Source organism: Apostichopus japonicus, chromosome 19, assembly GCF_037975245.1.
Source record: "Apostichopus japonicus isolate 1M-3 chromosome 19, ASM3797524v1, whole genome shotgun sequence".
NCBI lineage: Eukaryota > Metazoa > Echinodermata > Holothuroidea > Aspidochirotida > Stichopodidae > Apostichopus > Apostichopus japonicus.
The window spans coordinates 11970259-11982599 of NC_092579.1; the positions used below are offsets into that span (position 1 = coordinate 11970259).

The 12341-nt window shown below is 35.6% G+C and overlaps 1 protein-coding gene across 2 annotated transcripts in view; it reads right to left on the reverse strand.

Annotated features, from left to right (window-relative positions):
* Positions 1-1355: 1355 nt before the first annotated feature.
* LOC139959621 (transmembrane channel-like protein 7) overlaps positions 1356-12341 on the reverse strand; it is a 32923-nt gene continuing 21937 nt past the window's right edge. For both annotated transcript variants that reach the window (XM_071957382.1, XM_071957383.1), the window contains exons 12-17: positions 11767-11864; positions 9185-9292; positions 8124-8330; positions 7311-7475; positions 6833-6911; positions 1356-5654 (exon numbers count right to left, since the gene is read on the reverse strand). In XM_071957382.1, coding sequence (XP_071813483.1) covers positions 5562-5654; positions 6833-6911; positions 7311-7475; positions 8124-8330; positions 9185-9292; positions 11767-11864 — 750 coding nt within the window. In that variant the 3' untranslated portion in view covers positions 1356-5561. The remainder of the gene's footprint in view (positions 5655-6832; positions 6912-7310; positions 7476-8123; positions 8331-9184; positions 9293-11766; positions 11865-12341) is intronic.

Here is a 12341-nt window from a genome sequence, read left to right on the forward strand (position 1 = left end):
AAGCCCAAGGGGGGGGGGGGCTCCCTCTGCCAGAGCCGAAACATCCTTCCAGGTTAAAAATTCTAGCATGTTTAGAGAGGATTTTAAATTAGTCTTTGTGGCGTAGATGTTATTAATAAAAGAAGGTTTCGAATACTGGGGGCAAGGAGAAGAGAGTTTTGAAATATTTTTGGTTGGAAACAATAAGTTAATTAAAGATAGAAGGATTGGGTTAGCTGCTTCAAGCAGCGTTTTGGTAAAGCAATATACCTCAGGCATGTTGAGGCAAATTCTAAGGGCTTTATTATTAATAAAATTTAATGTATGTGTATAGACCTTATAACCGTCGTCACTTTATTGTTCTTCGTACCAATTATTAGGCTATATAGGAGCAAATCCTATTAATAACAAATTTGGCCAAATAATGAGCGAAAGGTCTTTGTTGACACATATGCCTATAACACTCACGGGAATATGAACTTTCATTGTTAATTACTGGATAAATTTGACATCCCTCTCTCGTTTTATGTGAATAAAAGCCTATTCATATCTCTTTATGACTCATCAAAATCAGGCATGGAGTAAGGGTATCAAAATACTTTATCATGAACAAAAGAAAGCATTTCTTTCTTGGTGTACACAAAGGGTATGCTGGTTACATACGTTATATAATAGAGAAGAGATCGAAGATCCAATGTTAGTAATAAAGCTGCGAGAATAATCTAACCAAAACTAACGCCACAGCCCACATAGCTCAATCGGTTTCCAAAAATAGCGAAGTGTAAGTAACTTGTATCGACATAGGAAAAAAAATTGCCTCTTTGGGTCCCTAATTAGAATCTAAGCTATACCATATAAATCGCTTCTCGGCAAATCAAACACATTATTTAGGGGTTTCAAACTTTGTTTACTGTTCATTTCTGTGTTATCGGTTCCCGAGACAGCAAGTATTCGCGGGAACATTAACGTTCTCAATTGTACGGCACAGATGTAAAACTGATTATTTAGTATGTCAAGAAAGACCACCCAAATTCAAAACAAACTTTTAACATTTTATTATTGGTCTGATGTTTCCATATGAGCCACAGTCAATTGCTTCCAAGAAATTCCAAAGGACACTATAGACCTACGATTTGTGTTAATGTGAATGTTTATATAAACATACCCATGTGACTCGATCGCAGTGCCACTTGTCTGTCAATTATGTGAAGAAACCAAGCATCTGTCGCGTACTTACATATGATGGAGGGAAGAATTGGGTAGGGGGTGGGGTAAAGGGGATTTGAGGTCAGAGAACTTGCCCTACGGCCCCTATGGTACGTATTGCTATTTCAATGGGCTGATTAAAAAGAAATGTCAAATGAAAAACATAGGTGTATAATAATGTCAATTCCATTTTTTATTGTCCAATGCCAATAAAATAAAATATTACTCAGTACAATTTTCTAGAAGTGAATCAACTACATTATCTTAACTAACCTTATTCCATTAAGACACAAGCTGCCATTTGGCAAGGCCACATTATATGAAATAAACTCTTTCAAAAAGCCACAAATATGGTGTAGAAAGTTTCTCTCGTGATAAAACCTTTGGTTTAAAATGATAAATAGACTGTTTCCTCATATCAATACCTTATAATTATTAAAAACAAAAATCAGAAAAATCAATGCCTCACCAAAAGTTCTGAAAGTCATTTCACATTCCAAGTACATCTCAATAACATCTAAATTAGCTGGAATATTGGTAAACTACACTGATAACGAACTCCGAATAGTAACTCTGAGAAAACATAAATAACTTAAAACTGATACTTGGCTCAATGAAATCAATCCTTCTGCACAAATAAACTACAAGCAAGACAGGAAACGATGAGGCCCAGATTCTTGCTAAAACAGTAACATAGCAATCTTGAATATCATTTTCAGAGCAAGAAGGATTTCTGCATGTTCAGTCACTCTCACTGATGCCAGTGACTAATAAAATAAAATAAACATACCCCCCTTTAATATCTGCAGTATTAGACAGAGGGGGAAATCCCCCTCTCTTACCCTCTGCAGTATTAGACAGAGGGATAAATGTACCTCTCTACCCTCTGCAGTATTAAACAGAGGGGCGAATGAACACCTAAATATGATGATATTATCTTGTGATTGGAAATACGAATAGAGCAACCGGTAGTAAATGTTCGTTTCTGAACATTTTGTTGGATATTCAATGACAAGTTAACAAGGTTGACTTTATTCTCACCATTTTTGTTCTTTTCCATCTCACCATTTTTGTTCTTTTCCAAACATTTTTTGAAACAATTAATATTTGAACCTTGATTCTCCTTTGACATTTTCTCTGCATTTTATTTCACTTAGTTCATAAACCATATATTTTATTTACCACACACTGATTCTAGATCTTGATCAAATAGGCATCACTTGGTAAATAAAATTGAGAGGGAAAAAATGTTTAGACACTATACTGGATTAAAATTATTAATATATCATATGTGAAACTTTTGACAGTAAACATTTCCAAGACACTTTCATTGCACAACAAGGACTAGTAAAGCTTTTAGTGTTTTATGGAATGATAATTTGATTGATTGAAAGACAAAACTTCTTTACAGTATGCAATCACTTTTCTTTGTAGTGGGGTTGGGGTTGGGAGGGGGGGGGTTGACTTCCAAGGGATGTTGTCATCCAAGGGAGGTGTCTAAGTTGAGGGATGTCTCATCTCATGTTAAACATTTTGGTAACATGGCAAGTGCTCAGATGCAAAATGGTGTTATATTTTGCAACTTTTGAAACAATCTTAAAGAGTTTTGGACTGTTTAGGTTGTACTGCACACACATGTTAAATATTTATTTATCGTACTGAATTTGAGAATTTACAGTCTACAATTGGGGAAGGGGGGGGAGTGAGCCACCCTGATTTTGTTTCTGGGAGGCCCCTAAGGAGTATATGTCATTGCACCCATGGTTAAACATACACATTTACGTTTTATTATAAGATATGCAGTGACAATTTTTTGCAATTATGAGTAAATCAAGGCAGTTTTTAAATGTTACAAATTAACTAACAGGAAACAAATTTCATTGGCTAGTAAAAACTCCCCTAGTATAACACTGATATATATATAGAAATTGTCAATTTTCTTTGGGCTAGATAAAATTGGGCTAGATAAAATAAAATAAAATTTGAAAGCTACCACCAGGTATTGTATCATTACCGAAATACTAAAACAAAAATCTCTACATTCATGATGTACCTGAGACAGCCGCTGGTAGACACTGTTGTGTTTCAATTTTGTGACAACGGAAGAATGGGGTAGGAAAACATCGGAGGACATTATAAAATTAAGTAAAAAAAAAATACCTGATGCCTGAGAATCCTGTGAAATTTGTAATCATTGCTTTGTTTTTGTCCAACTTTGGTTATTCTGAGTTGGATGGAAATACCATTTTCCCCCTCTGCAATTATGATAACCCTGGTTATTGCTACCTAAACTGATAAAATATGAATTCTGTATATATATAAAATGTAAATTTGATCAAAACCGAATAATATGCTTTTGGCAAGACTAAAAACACATTAAAACTATGGCAGTTCAATAATTTTTTTTACAGAACCCCACTCTTTAAAATGTTATCATGTATTCAGTGTACCATGTCCAGGGGCACAGGGCAATGCAAGCAAATTAACATACACGACCAAATTTAATGAGCATAAATTTCAAATGATTTAAATAGATGGATAAGAATCAGTCACATAAATGCCAAAATTGCATTCTCTGTATAATACCCAAAAAAATTAAAATGGAGCCAGTTCCTATGGTAAGTTCAAGACAATATTTGGTAAAGTAAAAGATGACATTTATGATTAAAATCTGGACGTTTATCTGGATTTTCTGGCATTTGAAGAAATTTCTTGTAAAATTCACTTCACAACTATGCAAAACAGAGATACAAGGAATCTGCTGCACATATCTACATTGTAGTTACATTACAATTTTAAAAATTGCATCAGTAATGAAGAACTTAAGAATAAACATGATGAAACAATGTTAATACTTTTGCCCTCAAATGACAAGTTGTTATCACCAGGAAATAAAGTCTGGGCAGCACATTTTTATAAACCTCCCTTCTTTGATAAGATAAAAAGTTTCATAAAAGGAAAGACTTGTAGAGGAATAATTGATACCGACCTTATTTTGTTTGTTCTAATCTGACTTTACCATATCACTGTTTTTGCAGTACTAAAAATTTGAAAAGTGAATCATTTTGAAGGTCTGGTAATTGATTGTTATAAAATCATCGCGGAATGCCATCCATTGCAAGGTCCGATTATTCATTTAGAAGAAATAAGATGACTTTCAGACCTATTATTACACTATTTTGTACCAAATAGTTCATTATTTTGCTCAACCTAAAAAGATTGTGGAATGAACACACTGGGTACTTTCTTGCAAGGTCTGTCTTGCTTGGTTCTGGCTAATTAAACACAATTTATAGATTATTATTATTATTCATTTCTGGTCACATCAACTGAAAGATGGAATTGCACAATCTCCTTGTTTTGTTTGTGTACAGTTTGAAATAATATGTTGGTAAAAGATACATGGCAGGCGATGTTCTAACTGGATGAAAAGTAAAAAATGTGTGAAACGTGAAAAAAATGTACAAACAGTAGTAGTATTTGCAGTGATTTAAGAGAAAGTCCAATGATTATTGCTGTTATTGCTTTAACGACTCCACACTGGAATGTGTATGTAATCAAACCTATGTAGATTTAATACATAACACTAACATAATTTTTTACACTTTTATTTTACAATTTTATCAGTTGAGTCAGTCTGATGTTGGTTATGTAACATTACTATCAACTGTAGGATAGTGTTTGAACAAATCAGTTGAGTATTCTAATGTAGGTTATGTAACATTACTATCAACTAGTTTTGATCAACCCACAACAGGATTTCACTGACTACAGGATTTAATGAATTTGAGCTACTACAAGATTTGATTGATTTGATTGATTACAGGACTAATGATCAACATTGTGTGTTGATTACAAATCATTAATGTTGACCAAATTTTTGTTGTATAATATCAGTTTTAGATCAATTAAATATGTTGGGGATTACACAGAATGAATGACTGTGAAATAGTATTACCATTTACATCTACAGAACAGAAGTTTATCTCTAAAATATATAATCAATTTCAACAAATACATTATCCATAGATACAATAAAATATTAATATTAAAGAAGACTTTTTTCCTTTAGTAAAATCAGTATATTAAAATTTGCTTTTTTCTCATTACAATATCAATCTCCTATGTACACGTCACTGTTAAATATGTGTCTGATAGATATATCGTCAAAAGTTGTCACTCTTTCCTGTTTTTTTCTTCTTCTATAAATCAGTATTTTACTCTGAGTATAAACTGCAACAACATGTAGATACGTTTACTATAATACGTGATGACAGCATGTCCTCTTTACGTGCAGAGATATTGTGCTGATATTTGTACCTACGATGGAGGAATACAGACGCTATGAAGAATCTTGGATATAACCACGCCCACTCTCACTTCGGGGAGTAAAAGATGTTCTCGCTGACTGCATCTGATTGAACCAGTTGATCGATCCTCGTCAGCAAGAAATGCTTATCCTTTCCTTCCTGTGCAAGAAACAAAGTAAATGAAAGTCTTTTGAAAGGAAAGAAAATTAGCAGCACACAGAGTGAAGCAAAATATTTATACAGTGGCATACACTTGTTAAAGCCAAATCTCAAAATACAAACAATCTAACACATACTGGGATGACTTAACTTTTCCCAAGTGTCAAAAACGTTTGTTGTTATACCCTCAATTGCTCCATTCCGTAATTATACTTTATAACGACTGTTCTTGTCCCTACTTTTGGAAGAGAGCGTAGAGGCCCACAGTGCTAAAATGATTACCAGTTCAGTCTAGGCATGGTAAAGCATGAATGCTAAGGATGTGAGGAGGGTATCAAGTCTGTGGAAAGAGCTCCTTTCTAAAGTATTCTTTTGTGTCATCATTTGAGTCTATTTGGTTTCATGAGGAAGCCATGGTTTGTGCATGAAGGATACTTGTGTTTAAGTGTGGGAACAAACATACTGTACTGTAGATGGCTGAAGAAACATAGTCTCCATAAGAGTTAATATTTATTGAACACCGGTGTTTTATATTACTCGCTCTTATTTCAGCCTCATCTGTTATATTATAGGTTCCCAAATTATCCAAATATTTCCTTAAATGACCCATCTGGGTGGTTTCCCTAGGCTAGTTTGACCCACAGAATCCATAAGACGACCATCACTCAATATCTACTCCCTGGTGATTGATGATTAAACTGAACATTGACTGATTTGATTACAAATTATTGCACATTGTCTCAAAGTTAGTAAAACAACAGCACACATACATTTATCAAAACTTGGCATGAAATATAGGAATGTTTATTGTCAGATTCCATCCAAAATATTGTTCACTGATCAATGTTGTTTTTTTCTTTCCAGTTTTCGTTATTCCATTTGCCTTGGTAACCCCTGTATAAGCTTGGCATTAACCCACGTTTGTGTCAAAGATAGAGAAGCATGGATGCAGGCTTTCTTCAACATTGCTGTGCAAAGCTTTACATTGGAATATGAGCTAATTTCTTTGATACATACTCCAAAATGATTTATCATGGTCTATGAGGGTCATACTGCAAACACTAGAGGAACATGACCTAGTACACATAAGGGGTCCTTTTCACTGACCTGGACAGAATTTGCTGTTGGGCTGTGATAGTTTGATATACTTAATTTATTACTTAATTTATTCCTCTCACCAGACTGAGCTGTGTCTTCAATAGCATAATCATTCCCAGCTGAGCGGAACCAATGGCTACGTAGTAATAGAGAAGCAACCTGAAAGGAAAAAATAAATAATATTTAAATGATGGCTTTCTGGAATTTTATCATTTCAAATGTCAATGCAAGGCAGCTCTGAAAGGCATGAGAATGGAATGAAAGGGGAAGGGGAGAGGAGGGTAAAGATATGCAGTAGAAGGGGGGATCCAAAACTTGCAGATTTTACTTCCCTGATTGCCTATTAACATTTAGAACCACTTTCATGTCATTTGGTCTGCTTAGTTACAGTCTGGCAGGGAGCTGAGGGTAAAAATTGTCCAAAATATGGATATGAAATTCTAGTTTTGGTTTTTCTCTCCTCCACTCTATGGTACTAAAAAAAAAATTTCAACAGAAATTATAAGATTCATAACTCCACCAGTTCACCCAACCAGTCTTACTAAAGTGAATACTTACGCCAAGAATACGATAAGAGGGACAGAGAAGCCTGCGGATCCCACAAACTGGAGAGCATCTGAAAACACATTATTCCAATCTTTAAGAGATAGTTGCAGCTCGTTCCAGATATAATTTCCATTAACCTGCAATCTGAATGGCCCACACCCTCTCGAAGGTTCAATGCTGGTAAATTATAAAACAAAAAGTATCTCTTAACAAATAATATGTCATTAAGTTATGCATTTTTGTATCTGTTTAAGCAATCAGCTAAATTTGTTTGGGCATCTCTTGATAAGAGAACACAAGATATTACGATGCAAAAGTCAACAGAATTTTTTTTCTAGCTGTCACAACTTTGTTTCCTTGAACACACTGGAAGTAATTAAATGCATAAAATAGATGGTAATTCAAACCCGCAATTTTGGATTAATCTGAAAGACTGCTTTGTCCAAGAATCATTTTTTTTTTTCCTGCCAGGTTTTGACTCTCAATTTCAAATGACATGAATTATTCAGAAGATCAAAGCTACCCAGGGGCATGCTGAGGCGTAAATTACTACCAACTTTAATGATCCAACTGTCAACAGATGGAACTAGCACCCCTCATGACCCAGAGTAAGTCAGCACCATTTGTATCTTACCTAGCACAACGTTGGACACAGCGACACACCGTTCTCTAGTCGGTAAACTGGTGAACCAATTAGCCCTCATTGCTACCAAACCATTTAACATGCATACACGTCAATATCGACTTCAATATGGTTGCAATAAATAACTTGAACCTGTTATAACCCAAACACTTGTTTCCTACAAATCTGGAAATTAAACTCACTTGGCAATGAAATACCCAACAGGAGCAATACACATCAGAAAAGTGATCATTAATATCATCATGAAGAAGATGCCGGACCGAGATGCCCTGAAGGGTCGCTGAGAAGGAAGCATGTTGATAAGAAGGCTCCATTTTTTCAAGTAGAAGAAGACAAAGAATTTGACCAGCGTCATCAGAGGAAGGAACGGACAAAAGAAAACTCCGATCCTGAAAGAAAAATTTAAAAAGTGAGCAAAAAAAGAGACATTTAGCTTCTTGTATCAACCCAAAGAAGTTATAGTTACGAGAAAGTCAATGTTGATGTTACGTTTACGTGTTAGCAGCATCACAGCTCAGTGTAAACTATAGCTTCATGATTGCACCAGCACTTGTAAATTTAAAAAAAAATCTTGGACCGCTGATTTGGAAAATAAACATCAAAATTGAATAAAAGTAAGACATGGAATGGGACTCAGACTGATAATCTTAGGATTACTCATCCTGTGTTATATCAACTGAGCTTTTAAAATCTACTACAGAGGCAATTATCCATATTTTGTGAGTGGGGAATGGGTGGGGGTGGTGAGGAGACCTAGTCAGAAGTCACAGCACCTTGAACAACAAATGTTTATCAGGTATCCCATCCTAATTTGCACTTGATACAACCAACAAAGCAGCACGGATTACACTGCAAATTCAGTTTTTCATATAAACAAAAATCTGGTAGCTTTTTTCTTTACTATTTGCTTATATGAATAGGATTTATCCCATGCATTTTAAGGAAGCACTAAAGGCACTGTTTTAAGCAATACAGACAACACTTGTATTACGCAATATAACCTTGGGTATGCACACTAAATGGACCTGCGTGACCTGAGTGAATTGCATGTTACATCATCTATGAAAAATAGCCCCTCCCTTGATTCTATTTCTTTAGAACACCATCATCTTGGGTTCTGACAGGATTTTAACACTGCATTTCTCGTAGGAATGGACCAAAAATCTCTAATAAGAAGAATGATCCTGATTTCAGTATTGGGTTTATTTTTAATTAAATTGTACATCGTACAAACAATACTTACCAACAAACCGCTTGAGAATACACAATTGCGAGTACATTTTTGGGGATTTCAAACTCCATTTGTCCCAGAGCCTTGGCAATTCCAATTTGGAAATATTTGGCAGCAAGTCTGTGGATAGGTAGTGATAGCAATTTGAGAGTTAATTCATTGCAGTGTAAAATGTTAGGCGCTTGTCTGACTCCCTTTAACTCAGACAATTGTGACAATATGGAAATAAAGTTCATGCTGTGCATTCCATTCAAGTCCTTATTAATACACAGGAGTGAAAAGTCTGCCCCGGTGACAAATTATCTGTTTCTTACAAGGTTTTCAAGACCCTATGAATGCAGCCAACAAATCCTTCCAGTATAATTTAAAGTTCAAGGTACATATGGGAAACAACTTCACCCAGGTGTATAAATGGAGACTTGCGAGGTGACTTGTAAATGTAGTTGCGTGCGCCGGTTTGTGGCCTGCACCCTATGGGAAGTCCCCCAAAGGACACGTGGCTGTGGTGCACTGTGGTGCCCCAGGAGAGATTGTTTGAATTGTGCACACTTTGGTGTGTAGGTGTGACAAGTTACCAATGACCAGGGTTAAGTACAGCACAGCGAGACTTTATTGTAAGTTGCGCTATATAAGAACTGTTAATTGTTATTATTATTAATTATTATTATTATTATTAATGAACCTGGCTTGCTGTAAATCTGGATGATTGATTGATTAGGATAAAATACTGTCTTAAAGAGACAACAAACACATGTAGAAATTTCTGATCTTTTATAAATCCCATCTTATGTACGATTTTCATTTTTGTTTCAAGAGTAATTACATACTTTAGTGTTACAGCCTGCAGTTGGATGAAAAATTTCACTGTAGCCCAAAAGATCAGTTTCATACCCACTCGTAGCTGATTGATTAGAAGTTCATGGGATAGCTGCCCTCAAAAGATATTGATAGCAAAGTGTCATGCAGCGAGGGAACTAAGGCAAAAACAATTGTTAGTATGTGTATATAAAACTGATTCTGTAAATAAGCACTACAAGTATTAGCTCTTTTTTCATTCATTAAACGAAGAACAAAATAAAATTAGTTTGGCAATTGGTAAGGATGGCATTCAAATAATTAGTTCTATGTCAGATCAACAAGCAAAAAAATAAACATTAAAGTATTTAAATGTCTCCCACTCCATCTCAGGACAGTTTCAATTTTTCTCACTCGCTACAAAATATTCTTAAATGACTCCCCGCCCCCTCCCCCTCAAAAAAACAACCCCTCACCCAAAAAACATTGGATGCTGTTTCCTCCTTCCTGTAGACTGGTGCAAGCATGATATGATGGGACCAGATGTGACCAGACTTAGTGTATTATAAATTTAATGCCCTTGATTGTGTCTCATGATTATACTGTACATCTGTTGTGTGGTAACTGAACCCAAACAGAACAATGCAAAGGAAGAAATTGCCCTAATTTTTAAATCAACAATTCTCCAAATATCTTGGCTTCCACCAAAGAATTAACAAGAGCCAGCATGAACATTTTTCCAAAATAAAACAAAATCAGAAATTATAAGTTTAAACATAATGGTGCAAATTATTCATAAAATTGGTGGGCATACAAAAAAATCAAATAAAAAGCAGACAACTACTATAAATGAACCAGCATAGAAAAATATACCCCTTTATGTTTGTGACAAAAAATCAACAAAAGTTTTAGCCAAATTATATCAAGAAATATATCAGTGAATATTTGACTTACCCAATAAGAAATCTGAAATAATTTGGTATGATAAACAGATAATGAGAAGAATCAGCTCTAAGATAAACTTTAATTATTTGTATGAAAAAAATTAAAAAAATAAAGATCCTTGGACTTCTTAGCTCTCCACCTGAGCTATTCGGTCCTCGATTAGCTCTCTACCAACTGAGCTATCTGGTCCTTCGTTAGCTCTACCAACTGAGCTAACCAGTCGTCGGTAAGCTCTCTACCAACTGAGCTATCCGCCCCTCGATTAGCTCTCTACCAACTGAGCTATCCGGTCCTTGGTTAGCTCTACCAACTGAGCTATCCGGTCCTGGGTTAGCTCTCTACCAACTGAGCTATCCGGTCCTTTGTTAGCTCTCTAACAACTGAGCTATCCAGTCCTCGAATAGCTCTCTACGAACTGAGCCATCCGGTCCTGGGTTAGCTCTCTACCAACTGAGCTATCCGGTCCTTTGTTAGCTCTCTAACAACTGAGCTATCCAGTCCTTTGTTAGTTCTCTACCAACTGACCTATCCGGTCCTCTGTTAGCTCTCTACCAACTGACCTATCTGGTCCTTGGTCAGTTCTTTTCAAATTAATATACGGCTGAGCAGATTCACATATCATGTCAACGATGCAGCATATGCATTGTTCCGAGCCTCTTTCCCTTCATACTGCATGAAATCATACATTGAAATCTCTTTCGATCAATAGGCGTATTTGAACTTGTACAGTGTAACTGCAAAATTCTTGGTAATTATTCGATGTGTCTACACAGAGAAAGGACACATTTAACAAGACTTTGAGAGCAGGAAAAGAGAGAAAGAAAGATTGACAGAGCGAGAGATTGAGGTCTTACTTTCTGGGAAACTCAACTGCAAGGACGACAATGACAACAGCAGCAAAATCTGTCAAGGCCAGTTTGTAAAACTCCTGCCCGACAGATGTCTCCCAGCACTGCATAAAAAAACAGTAAGCTCTTAAGTATTTCTAACTTTTACAATGTTCAAATTACCTCAAACTGAGATCACCATTGAGTACATAACAATGATGTACGGAAACTTCACGTATTGTGTTAAATGTATCAGTGGTTGTACTAATGGACCGTGGCTGCCATGTTTTGGTTGTCAAATAGTGACCACTTTATCAAAAGCAAATATTAATCCATACAGCCTCGAAGACAACGGTTAAAATTTAACAGTGAAGGAAGGAATCATCAATTTTGTATTCTGGGGTACTTTCCCCAAATTATTTCACCTCTTTACCAGAATTAAAGTTAAATGCATGCCTGAAGAACAGAAGTTTTACCCCAGGGCTTACCTCAACTGTTTTGTCTCAATCTCATGGAATCTGATCAAACATATTGGTGAAATCATTCAGTTACAGGATAAAACTAACCCACAAACAACAGAGAAACATCAAAGAGATAATCAT